Raw genomic sequence first — 14,189 nt, 5'->3', positions numbered from 1 at the left:
GATTGCATCTTCTAATGCCGTATGAGAGGTATGATATCGGAGCACTGACATGCTGGCTAATTCCAGGAAAGACTGAATGACAGGATGTTTGACTAGCCTGCTAAGACTCTTACCAGAGCAGTGCCAACCATTGGTGTGAGTTGTGAACTGAATTCGGTAGGAAATAAGCAGCCGTGTGTGTCTGACTGTAAATGGTCGAGCTCTTGAATGGATTTGTGGAGTTTGCTAATTGCAGCGCAGGCTGTTTGCAGCTAGCTCCGCTATTTAGCTGCTAAACTGCAGCAGAATGAGCAGCCACCTGCAGCCAGACTTCACATCTGTTGACTGGTCTCGAGAAGGTCTATGGTTTAATTGCTGTTTGACAGGCAGGTAGGAGGCTCAGCTATCTGTTATCGGCAGCAGACAGAGATGGAAGTTAAATTTTAATCACCGACTCTGTAATACATCACAAGTTTAAACCTCCAGACTAACATGTTGCAGAGTTACAAATGAATTCAGACTGAAATTATGTTATTTTTCTGCTTTCTGACTGTGAGATCAATAAGTCTCAGTGAACCTGCGTAGAAATCCTAGTTGACTTATATATTTGTGGTTTCCAAGTTTTGAGACTGTAAACAGAGAGATTTTGAGCCTTTCAATTGATGATCAGTAAGTGTGTGCTCGTAACTCATCCAAACTTGTCTAGTGGAGAAATTAAAGTTTATAAGTGTGTAGAACTTCGTGGGGGAAAAAAAGTCTAAACAAAATTTCAACACTTGATACAACCTTGATTCCAATTTCTGATACCTGTATTAGCCTATGTTGGATTGTTTAAAGACAAAAAACACGAACATAAGTGAGGACTAATTTTGGATTAAAATGTAATGACTTTTCATCAACTACAACTAGACTTAAACTGTGAAGGATAAAATGTCTAATATACTGTATCACTAAAACTAATAAGCATTTTCACCTAAAGCTTAAGACTAAAACTAAAATAGTTGCCAAAATGAACACTGTTTCCTGCACATAAAAAACGCTGCATATATGCAATAATTTTTGTGGGAAAATGATATAAAATAGTAAAATGGTCCCATTATTTGTGTCAGTATAAGGTAGAGGTTTGCCTTGACCACCTGAGTACCAGATCATGATCCCTAGTGATTAATACAGTAATCTCACTTTAATAAAAGCAAGGGTACATTTCTCAAGGTCTGCAAAACCTTCTATTTAAAATGTTTTACAGCTGCAGGACAAAAGGAAATAAATAATTACAGGTGCCCATGACTCCTACCTGAACTCTGCATGTTCAGTGTCCACCCTTTTTCTTTCCTTTTCTTTACATGCACATCATTTATATTTGTATGTTAAAATGTACCAATATTGGCAGCAATATGCACTACCTCTAAAAGGTGCGAGCAATTAAAGTAGTTAAGAAAAGATTATGACACATAATGACAACGCTTGTTGCTGAAAGTCGTCACTGTGAGTGTTCTATCAGATCAACCTCTTAAAACATTGCATTTAAGGCTAACGAGAGTGAGGATTAAGCAGCCGCCAGCAGCTGCTACCAGAAAAAAGTTTGCTCACAACAATGAGAAGCAAAGTCTTGATTCCTATGCAATAACAGCTGTTAAGAAGTTAATTTCTACAACTTAAAAAATTAAAATGGATGGTTTTTCATTATCCAGGGCAAGGTTACTGATTTGGGTGTGTAATATTTGAATAATTGCTTGTTTTAAGAAGTAGGACACAGTGCTAGTTGTGAAAGCCTGAAAACCGCCTCTACAAAGAGCTCTGGAGACTACATAGCTACAGTATGTGTGATGATGGCAGTCTGATGCTGATAACTGGTCCCTGAGTGCTCGTCACACAACGAGATTTTCAGCGTGCCTCTGAAGGTTTTTCTGCACCTGATTTACACTGTCCATGCTGCCCAAATGCATTCCAAAGCTGTGGGAATCTTGGTGAATAATGAAATTGACAGGCCTCATTTGTTTGGTTGTCTGTGCAATAAAAGCCAATGCCATGCACAACCCTGTGAGGCATAGCCATAATCCCTGGGGATAATACTATTGAGTTCAGTTGAATGAGGTTATCTGTCAGCAAGGACGGACAGATAAAGGATGACTGGTATTTGGAGACTTTTCGGATGCCGAGCAGCACAGAACAGGTGGGACAGGAGTTAATCGCCCCTGTATTCAAATGTCGCCGCTTTATGCAGAGTACAGATGGAGAAGCAGAAGCATCAAATTAAATGGTTTGTGAGCTATCTTTTGGAAAATGCCAGATTGCTTATGAGATTAATAGAAGGATGTGTCAAGAAGTGTATTTGCAGCAAAAGGAATCACCAAAATCTGACCATTTGTCACATAAATCAGCTACTTTTATACAAAGTCAAAGTCCTGGTGTAATACCCTGCATTGCAATTCATAAGCCCCATTTCCACCCAGCAGTGCGGTACAGTACAGCTAAGTTGGAATGGTACCTATGGAGCCGTTCTGTCCCCATTTTGGGTACCTCTTCTGTTGGGGTACCCAGCACACACATCTGGTACTAAAAGGTGGAGCTGTGAACACTGCAGTCTGTTGATTGGTCAATAGCGGACGGTCACTTTTGCTCAGGGCTGAGCTGTGGCTGGTTTTGAGGCTCATATAACCACTGTTCATATCGTGGAGAGTTTTACATAATAAACTGTAACTATGAAATGAAATGATGTTTTGCTGCCTCTTGCAGCAGCTGTAGTTGGAAAAACTATAACTAATTTCACTGGGCCAAATGCCAGTAACTTTTTAGGTGTAAACTTGTAATGTTACTCAATTTATAAGTTTACAACATGAATCAATCTGCACACCTTAAATTTCAAGTGACAATTTTGACTATTTTTATGTTTCTACTCTAGTTTTTATTGTCTCTATTGGATGACACAACTTTTAGCAATGAATTGATCTTCAAGCATACTAGTCCATACCCACTGGTAGCTTTGTCACCTTCTACCGATGCCAATCCTCAATGCCTATATGCAGTTTGACATAGATTGACCACGTCAGTGAGTAGAAAAACGTGGGACAGACAGAATGACTGACTGACAGAATGACACACTGACAGTTTCCGTGATTATGTACAGCATACCATACCATGACTTAGTCATACCAAAAATTAGAAAAAACAAACAAAACATTCGGCCACAGGGGGAGCCACAGCGATCGGTCGCATTTTAGCCATTTTTAAGCATTTTTCTGTTGTTATAGCGCCACCCAGTTGCCAATTAGAGTTAAATTTCTCCAGTCACCTTGAGGCGTCCTGTTCTACATATCTACCAAGTTTAGTAAAAATCGATATGGCGGTTAGACCTAGATAAGAAATTAGCTCTCTAGCGCCCCCATTCTGTTTGATCGGGTCAATAATGGAGGGGTTCCCTCAGATTACGTGTGGTCATATGCCTACAAAGTTGCGTGGTGATTGGTGAAACCCTTGAGATGTTATACACCTTTATGTGATGAGCCACGCCCTCTGCAATATTCATTGCCTTATAGAAGCTCAGCTTTAGTAAGTTTTCCAACTTTTGCCAAGAGGGAACTTTAGATATTGGTCCCTAGATTATGTTCACCCAGTTTCATGCAGATCGGTCAAACTTCCTAGGAAGAGATCGATTTGAAGTGTTTTTCAAAAAATTCAAAATGGCGGAAAATCTATATAACCAGAAGTTAGGGGTTCTTGAGGCAAATGTGTTCCTCATGAGGAGAGGCATCTCTGTGCAAAGTTTCATGTCTCTACAACATACAGGGCATGAGATAAGCCCATTCAAAGTTTGCAATTTCAGCTGGTTGCTATAGCGCCCCCCTTTGGCCAATTGATGTAATATTGCTTCATTCGCATCCTCCCACGACCCTCTATCACTGTGCCAAATTTCACATGGATTGACCAAGTCAGTGAGGAGAAAAACGTGGAACGACACACAGACACACCCACAGACAGAGTTTTCGTCATTATATAGTAAGATTAATTTCAACCGGGTTATGTGACCTGCATATATTCTAATCCTCACTTGGAGAAAAAAAAAGCGTCGTGGATCGTCGTTCCTGTGGGTTCCAGCAACACTAAACCCCTGCGCCTTAGAAGGACTAAATGCACAAACCCGCTATTTCTCAATATCCCATTGAGAGAGACTCGCAATACAGCCCGTTCGGTTTTGTTCTGAAAATGTTGCCGTGCAACCTTGTTCTGTGGACGATAAACGAGGTGCTGACTTCCCTGTGTCACTGATAATGAGGAAATACAGTGAGTGCTGGACGGAGCAGTGAGTGATAACAACCTTGCCCATATGACTGTACTGTTCTGTATGTGGTGGAAATGCTAGGGTCTAGGCACCATGTTTGAAAGGTTACTTTTGGTTCCAAAGGTACAATACCGAAAGTGTTGGTGGAGACAGGGCTATATTGCCCACATTACACATCAAATGACCTCAAAAGGTTATGTTACACATGGTGTCCCTCTGCATTATTCTCTATATGTGCCTCAACATAAGAAAGAGTAAATTTATTGATCCATTTATTGGTGGTCATGATGTGTGTGTGTGTGTGTGTCTTTCTGCCAAGAACCAGCTTGCTTGTCTCTCATTTTAGAGCCATTTGGGGACAAGTGTCACATTTTTGTTCTCTTGTAATAATGGCATCATTCTGCGAATGGCCCAAGAGACAGGCTCATACAGTAAGAGCCTTGACCTCTCTGCCCTCTGCCTCACTTCTCTTTTCCCAGTGGCTAATCCCAACATTCTGCCTTCCCACTCGGGAATAGAGCAGAAATTAACCTCTATCTCTTCACCTTGTTGTATAATTTTCTGTTTCGTTTTTAAATGAGGGCTGAACATTAATATATTCAAGCCTTAAGTTTTTATGATGGCTTGAAATGCAAGATTGATTTTCAGAATCATTATTAGCTGTGGCTGCATGAGGTCTGGGACTGTGGGGCTAAAATATGCAAAAAAGTAATACTTCTTTTTTTATTATTTTTTTTTATTTTATGATATTAACATTTATTTTTTATCCACCATTCAAAAACTGGTGAATGTTTTAGACTTGAAATATAATCCAGTTTATCTGTTGTTGAGCTGTGAATAAATACTTTCTTTCACAATCTCAAACATGGATCAGCAATATACCAAAGTGATATAACCTTAACCTAAAACTAGAGCAAAACATTATCAGCGGTTTATTCATTTTAGCCTTTTCTCAGTAAGTAAGTACACAGTCAGAGGCCAAAAGCTTGTGTAAATCCAGTTATGCAGAGTGATAAATACTATGGGAGCAAGAGGGCATTTCCACAAACTTCACCCATGCATAATTCAGTATGACAAGAATAACCAGAGCACCCTCTAACTCAGTCAGCACCCTTCAATTATTAAAGTTGTGCCTCGCAGGAGCACCCCAAGTTCAACAGGATATGATATCAACAAATACTACATAGCCTGAGATTAGAATTGTTAGACAGCTTGTGTGACGATCTCTACAGCAGAAATTTTGAAGCATCACTTTCAGTTTTGTCACTAATGGCAGGATATTATTTTTGCCCTCGCCTGAAGTGCAGACCCAACCCCTGACTATGTTAAGCAAGGGTCAATGGGCCACCCACTGACACACCTCGGCATCCACTCGACCGGACCGACGGCCCCTGTCACTTGACCTTTAGACATTACATTAAATTACATGGCACTGCATTACATTACTGCTTGATGCACAGAGCCACTGGCTATGTTAGAAGAACACTTCACCCCAAAATGAAACCTTTTTATATCAGTTACTCACCCTGTGTTATGCTGAATTTGTGAAGGGAGCTTTGTTTTTCTGGCATGCCTCCACAGTGAACAAAGAATCCAAAAATTCCTGATGAATTGAAGTAAATGGGGGCCAAGTAAAACAACTGCAAAACTATATCAAGAGATCATTTTACAAACTCTCACACAACCTGTGCAATATGTCTCATTTATCCAGTTGTATCTCAGTACTTCCCAAACACATGCATTTTCTCTAAAACCTTACTGTTTAAAACACATATGCATAAATAGTCTCACATACAGACAAAGAGCATGCCTGGGCAACCGCATATGTTTGAACTCTGCTTGTGCTTTCCATTGAAATCCTTCCTTCCAGTGTACTTATTGGCCAGGAAATGACATGCATGGGTAAGTGACAACAGAAATCCTGGCCAGTAGATGAACTGGGAGGCAGGATTTTTTAAGTGGAAGGCCGGAGCAGAGTTTAAATGCACACGCTTTCCCAGGTGCCCTATTTGTCCATGCATGAGACTGTGAGTTGCATTAGTTGTGCGGGAACTTGGAAACAAATGTCTTAATATAATTTTGCTGTTGTTACACATGGCCCCCATTTACTTCAATTCATCCACAATTTCCTCATTTATTGGATTCTTCGTTAATCAGTGAGGCATGCGAGAAAAACAAAGCTTTCCTCACAAATTCAGCTTAACATGGGATGAGTAATTGATATACAAATGATCATTTTGGGGGTGAAGTGTTCCTTTAACTGAATAGATATATGTAGTAGTGCAGTTTCACTGTTAATGTGGTTTTAAAAGGAAATACATTTCACACTTGATAATATGATTCATGGAATACAGGGTTCTTATCATTACCGGTGTGATGTAATGCTGTGAGTCATAAAAAAACTGCTTATTTTTGACAAAATGTAAGCAGGACATGCTGTGCTATCAAGAACATGGTTGGGCTGGCCAGAGCCAAAGTGAACTGTCCAGGCTGGGCCATCTGGGGAGCTGGCACTGAGAGCCTCCGCGGATGTACAAATCATGCCTTCAGAACTGCCACTGAGCACAACAGATTTTCGATGACAACTCACATAATTCGAGTGTATGCTGCACATAGCTGAATGATAGCAACATGACAAGCACCATGCTGTCAATCCCACAGCTATCACATATTAAGCTCTCCATACTGTGATTATATCTTCATCATACAAAATTGTTTTTCAAGGGGAAAGCATTTAACCTACCTCGTTTTTCAAAATTATGCTTGATCTCATTTTCTTTGCACATGATGTCTGTGTGTCCTCCGATGCCAATGTTAACTCCATAGTCCTCCTGGACCTTCCCATCGTTCAGCTTGTTGTGGAGCTGGTTGGGCGTGGAGTTAACAGAGTGTCCACCCGGGTCCTCCTCATCACAGTCGTAATCATCTAAAATTGGGGTCTCCCGGATGGGCATACCAATTACAGAGCTTCCATGCTGGTGAGTGCTTCGAGAGCCCCGGTAGCTGTCACGGCCCTGGGGTCCCAGCAAAACAGAAGGAATATAGTGGATCTCATGGGTAGCCTCGGTGCTGGCGCTCTTCTGGGGGATGCGGCGGCGCTTGCACCATCGGTGGCGGGTATAGAGGACGAGGGTGAAGAGGAGAATTAGGAGGAGGAGGGCGATGAGGCCTCCCTGGATAAAAGTGAGAGAAAGAGAATGTGAGGGAAAGCACACAAGGACGACAACGCATATGCTCACACTTAATTGGTAATGTCGATATTTTACGTGGTACACAACAATACAAACATAACACACCTAACAATAACAATCACTGCTCCAGTGTCAAGTTACATTAGGCTGAGTAGCAGTTTGCACCATTTGCCCGCCATTAAAGTGAGAGAAGGGAGTTCTCAGAACAACATAATGCGGCTAACAAGGTCATAAAGAGACTAAATAATTTGTGCCTAAGCTACAGACAAGTGCACTGGTCAAATATACAGCACATTATTTAATGTGCAGAGAGGAAACAGTGTTGGAAATCTTCATAGAGCAGAAGACTTCAAAGTCTGAAAAATCTAAATAACTGCAGCCACAACACCTGCAACTCTGATTATTCTTCTTTGTCTTACTGCTAAAGGGATCATAATGGTTTGGGACAGTTTCCATGACTTGGGGGCTTTAGGGGATGTAAACAGGAAGTATAATACTGACCATTTTTTGTCTAAATTTGTGCAATTAAGGGTGCTTTCAGACCCAGAGTTCGCTTGCTTTGGTCCAAATCAGGGACTAATTTTGTCACAAATTTGCATAATTGCCTAGAGTTGGTCGGTGTTCTCACGGCAGCATTTACAAGCAGACCAGATAAATGTGACATTTTCTAATGTCACAATGGAGGGACAACTACGCAGGTTGATTTTAGCGCGGGTCATCATGTACTATATTACTGTCATTGTTCACTTTAGACAAACCATACAGTTTGAAAACGAGGCACAGCTCCAACTAGAAAACAATATTTTCATACTTTGGCTGCGCCTAATGTGCATATTAAGGCAGTACAGGAGGAGGCACACATTAATTTATGTGTCCACTCCATTGTGAGCCAAGGCAACAGAATTTCGTTTAATATGTGCACCGATGGTGTATTTGTTGAATAACAATAAAGCAAGTTTAAGTCTAAGTCTAAGTCTAATAATCCTCCAGGACTGTAACATGCTCATGCTTAACCCAAACAATGTGTAATGTGACTGCAGTTGGTTCGGATCAAGGTTGGAACACGTTCTCACCACAGATGAACCACACCAGAGTTCGTTTGTAACCTTACAGAGACCACCTCTTCAAGAAGGTCTTTGTCCGGTTGTTTTCGTGAGCACCCGAGTGCGATTGCTGTGTTCACACCTGCCCAAACGAACCGCACTTGGGGGGCAAACGAACTTAAGTTCGATTGTACCGAACCGAACAAGACGGGTGTGAAAGTACCCTAAAGCATTCTATCCATGGAAGGTACAACCAGATACCACTGGATTATTCTGACTCTGAAGAAAACATAAAAATGTGTTACAGAAAAAAAAAACAGATGGCAAATAAGACAAAAAAACATGTTATGAGGAGTTCCTATTCTCTATGATTTCTCTGCAATTTATGGATGTTTTTTCAAAATGGTTGGGTGGCACAGTGGTGTGGTGGTTAGGATTGTCGCTTCATAGCAAGAGGGTTCCTGGTTCGAATCCAGGGTGGTGGGTTTGAACCCCAGGGTGGGGGAGCTCTTCCGTGGGGAGTTTGCATCTTCTCCCTGACTCCAGTTTTCTCGTGGGTACTCCGGCTTCCTCCCACAGTCCAAAGACATGCAATGTTAGGGTTAACTGGTGACTCTAAATCGTGGTGTGAATGTGAGCATGATTGGTTGTCTGTCTCTATGTCCCCCACCCATGATGCCCAACAGGATAAGCGGTTACAGAAAAAATGAATGAATAAATGACTGTATTCAAAATAGACACTGAAGATACAGATATGCTCGGAAAACAAACAAACATGTTCACATGCCTGCGTGTTGAGATACAGTATGAGTTAGATACAACTCAGAACAACTGGATGAATTTTAACACACTGACCGTGTTGCTAAGCGAGCCAAATTACAATAATTTACAGCTGTTTGCAGAGCACCAGGATGCACCTGTCCCTTTCACCTCACGTAGTATCTCTGCCTCGTGTCTCGCCCTCCACACACCCCATTGTCAGCTATCTCCAAATACTAATTGGTCTGCTGCATAATATAATCCATTTTTATTGCATTGTTATGAATGATGATTTCGTTGCATCAACGTTAGTCATTGTTTCAGTACATGTTTTTGTTATTTTGTCTCGCCCCGTCATAAGACAAAGGAAGCTGCTGAGGATCACAAGTAATTCTGGACTTATTCCGTATAAAGAGAGAGGAAAAATGAATCACAGGGCACCCCCCTGTAGCAATGATGACATTAGCAAGTAATTAGAAGGTAGGAAGGATACAGACACGCAGTAGTTCGCATACACACACACATTGAAACACACTTGCACACAGTGAAATTGCTGTATAGTACATAACAGATTGTTAGTGCTCAAAATCAGCACTTTGTTAGCACATTGCGCACTTTCTGTTGTCAGATGTACAGTAGGCAGGCACCTGCATATAGTCACATACATCAGTGGAAAAGTACAGGAGATATTATTATTTTAATATAATGCAGTGCAACATCCAGAACAGAATTAAAAGCCATAACCTCAAAAATGACCACAGAGTTAAGTAAGCACTTGTCAACAATGATTTGATACCATAAGGTTAATAATGTAATGCACAGCTGGCAGGAATTGCATTCCATTGTGCAAATGTTCCTGTTGCTGTGTCCATTCTCTATCTATATATTTTCCCCAGCACACAGACTGAGAAGTCAGGCAGGAATGATTTTCTTTGTAGCAGTGCTGCATCTGGACTCATATCTTTAGAGTGTCACACACGTCAATGCACCAGGGATGTTAGCCTGTTTTGCCCTCTCTTTCTTCTTAAGGCCTTTTCTTCTTCTTCCTGTGGTCCTGTAATTTCACCAAGGAGCATCGCATTTCTCCACAGCCCATTCAATATCTCACCATCGCAGCAACACCAAACACCCTGCCATACATGCTGCGGCTGGGTGATAAAGTAAATCCATATGCACGGACAGAATGGCGGAAAAAGGGAGGGCATGACTTATTTGTTGATTCCCCACAATGACATCCAAAAGGTGAGACGTAGCGTTTGATTATGCAAGACATGGCAACCTAAAGGCGATATATATCCGGGATGTCAGTTAGAAGAATGCAGGGTAAGCACTTTTGCAAGCACATGTTTAAAGATTTACAAAATTACACGCATGCAACATATGGATGCCCATAAAGTTCAGCCGCAGGAGTGTGAGCATGGGGAACACATGTGCACATGCACGCACACACGAATCACGGCAGAATAATAAACAAAATCCACAAGGGGTCATTCATCACAACATTTAAAATTCCATCTTCATGAGGAAAAACAAACCCCTTTGAAATTATAACTCATGCACTGCTGGGTGTCCATAAATCAAGCTATGCTGAGAGGGGAGGCGGCCCGGAGAGGACTAGTACCACGGACAAACTTGTTCATTAATCTCCAATAGGATGGCAGCTTTGCAGAAATGCAGTCCCGCAAACTCCCCTTCGCCTGCACTTCTGCATTAATTCTCCCTGAAGAATGGCAAAAACATACGAAGGCTTATGTTTCATTTTAGCAGCAGACTGATAATGGAGTGACATTGTGTGGCTCTGCAGCACCGCTGGAAGAAACTGCAATGAAAAATGTCAAACTGTTCAAATTTCTGTTTCAGATAGTCCCTTTAGCTGCCGAAAATATACAACAGAAATATTTTCTGTGGCTCGGTGATGTCTTTATTCTCCACAACACCGCTGTAACACGTCAGTTGACTGTCACCTGAAAGTAAAGACGGAAATGCCCATTTGTCATGGAAATTTTAGGTAATTACACCTTTTACAATTACAACGTGCACTGGTAGAACTGATTTGACATTTACAACCTTAATTACCCTCCTTACATTTCAATTTGAATACAGCAGGCTTGGTACTAAAGAAGAGTTACAGCTCAGATGGTCTAAAACCTTTACAAAGTGCAAGCACTCCGACTAAAAAGCCATATCCACACCACACGCCGGCTTTTGTCTTTTCAAATCTCTGTTAATTTGACTCTGTCACATCAGTGCCCTTAAGAATCTCTCAAATCTCCCTTCCCGTATCATCTCACAATGTTTTCCTCCACACTTCCCACCGTTCTTGCTTTTTGTTCTCTCCCCTTCTCGATTACCGCGCATCTCTCCGTCTCCATTCCCCTTCATGTTTGATCACATCTTTCTTCCACTCTTCACTACAACAGCCATATAAATTCACAGTGGCAGATGTAGCCATGAGGGAAAATGGGTTTTCTGTTCATCTTCAGACCCTACAAATCCCTGCTGCTTCAGTCCTAAGTGACTTCACGGGGTGGAGAGTGGCTGGAAACCACATAATTCCACTCTTTTCTGTGGTATAGGTTTACTTGAGTCTGTGATGATTTCCCATGCTTTGCATTCCCTTTTTCACCCATTATTCCCCCATTTCCCATCAGAATCACTTTGCATGTTATTCTTCCCTTTCGCCTTTTGTTCTTCTCCCATTAGCCTTTCCCTGTACATTCCCTCTGTCTTTTTCCCATTCACCCTGCTTTTTACCTTTCATTCCCTATCCTCCCACCCCCTCCTCCCCTTTCCTTCCCTCTCCACTGTGGATCGAGTTGCCTCTTCCCTTTCATCATTCCCTGCCAGGCTCGCTTGCAACAGCTTCATCCCTTCTCACTTACTTTTTTATCCTGTCTTTTACAGATTGAATGTAGAATTTGGCGACAAACACCTGCACTGAATTATTCAACACTTTTGCTAACCTTTTTTCTTTCAGCAGAAATAATACCAGCAAATTCCTCAGATTAAGCTATATTACCTCGGTTTAGCCATGACATTCATCTTAAAACTACAGAAGAAGAAGAAGAGCAGCAGCTGCAGGTTTGGACTCTTTTTGCTGGTGCATATAATAACAACCAGTGACAGTCAGGATGATATGGGTTGAGTGCATGACCTCAGAATGGATCTGAAAGCGCTGTGAAAAGCGATGAAAGTCTGGGTTATCCAAAAAAATAGATTTTTTTTTTTATACATGAAATCATCCTGCTGATAGGTCATGTTTTATTGTACTTGACATTATTCTAGTGTTTACTGCAGGGGTGTAACACTCACTTCAGTTCATGTGTCACATACAGGCCAATCTGATCTCAAGTGGGCCAGACCAGTAAAACCATTGCATAACAACAACACCTCCAAATGTTTCACTTTCTTTTAGTGTAAAAAACTACATTCTGAAAATGTTCACACATTTGAAACACAGATAATAAACAGCCTGAAGTTGAAACATGCAGCTACTTGAAATGCGCCGTTCTGCAACGTTCTAAAAACCTGCCAGTTCACACCAATGCAACTACACAAGACAGTGTATCATCGCTATGCAACAACTCTCTGTACTTCCGCTTTGTTTGCAGCTTTTCAGGCTTATTTTTTGGCTAAATATAATTTGTAGCTTCTTAAAATATGAGTGAGGATAGTGATACTGCCTACAGTTGCATTTGTAGTAGTGATGAAATGCCAAAAAACAAACAAAACAAGCATCAGATGGACTGTAGTCATAATAAAAACACCACAATAGTATAAGTAAGCAGTGCCAAATAATCAGTGTTCAGCAACAGTGACCCACCATCCGACACCGGCACACCAGTCAGGACAGAAACAGAGGTCTTGGCGGGGACGGAGCACCTGCTGCAGCAAGCAAACATGCCGTCTGCAGTCATTTTGACTTACCCAGCAGACTTAACTACAAGCAAATTGGATGTAGAAACAGGTGATGTGCTTTACGTTCTAAAACAAGCCGCTGGCGATTTGACCAGCTGAGTCTGGATAATTCACAACGCTGCAACTTTTCTCTGCAATGTTCTAAAACAGTTTCGTCTCATTGCAAATCTTTGGCCTGAACTGGGCTTAAGAAGTCTTAAAAAAGGTGGAATTTCAACAATATGTCTCAGCTTTTCCACAATCAGTCCTCTCACTGTCATTACATGTGCATTTTCCATACATTTCAGCTCCTGTGTAGTAATGTTGGCATCCACACACAACAACAAACTACAGTGAAAGGTACTGAGGACATAGGGTGAGTTTTCCCCTGCCTTACAAACCATCTAGGTCACCAAATCAAGAGTTTTGGCAGTGCCTGAGCAGTAGGGTTCCAGCAATATTGTTTGAAGATAGAAGTCTGATACAGTTTCTTTTGTTTTGGAGCTGCTGATTGACAATATTTTGTTCAATATCTTTAAATACTGTATAACTCTGAGAAGCATTTTACATCAAGTAGGCTACTCACTATTTAACATGCTCCTAAAACCTGCCACCTCTTCACAAGTGCATCAATATTAGGTGTGCAAAGCAATCCAGTGGGCTGGATTGGACCCTTTGGTGGGACGTTTCTGGCCCACGGGCCGCATGTTGCACACCTCTGGTTTACTGTATTCCATAAAGCTCTGCATAAAAACAAAACCTGATGCTGTTTTGGGACTGGTTGAGGAAAAAAAAAAAATCAATACCATACATCAGCAACTATGAGGGTAATCCATTCTAGTAATTTTATTTTCTCCCCATTCAAAACACATTAGACTACAATATCCACCACGATGCGAAGGCACTGAACAGGATGTGTTCAGATGGCTGGCTCAGACAACAATGTAATTAACATGGCTTCAAAAAAAATTAACATTTGTTTTTCCTGGCTGCTTTAGAAACACAGTTTATCTGATTATATAAGGGTAAAATGAATAAATG

General features: G+C 41.3%; 1 protein-coding gene across 2 annotated transcripts in view; it reads right to left on the bottom strand.

Annotated features, from left to right (window-relative positions):
- Positions 1-14,189, bottom strand: part of LOC125905619 (astrotactin-2-like) — a 431,706-nt gene that overhangs the window by 310,350 nt on the left and 107,167 nt on the right. For both annotated transcript variants that reach the window (XM_049603723.1, XM_049603724.1), the window contains exon 3: positions 7,002-7,431. In XM_049603723.1, coding sequence (XP_049459680.1) covers positions 7,002-7,431 — 430 coding nt within the window. The remainder of the gene's footprint in view (positions 1-7,001; positions 7,432-14,189) is intronic.

This window comes from Epinephelus fuscoguttatus, linkage group LG18 (genome assembly GCF_011397635.1).
Source record: "Epinephelus fuscoguttatus linkage group LG18, E.fuscoguttatus.final_Chr_v1".
NCBI classification, from domain to species: Eukaryota; Metazoa; Chordata; class Actinopteri; order Perciformes; family Serranidae; genus Epinephelus; species Epinephelus fuscoguttatus.
Note: the sequence above shows the minus strand (reverse complement) of the source record. Positions and strands in the feature narration are given on the sequence as shown.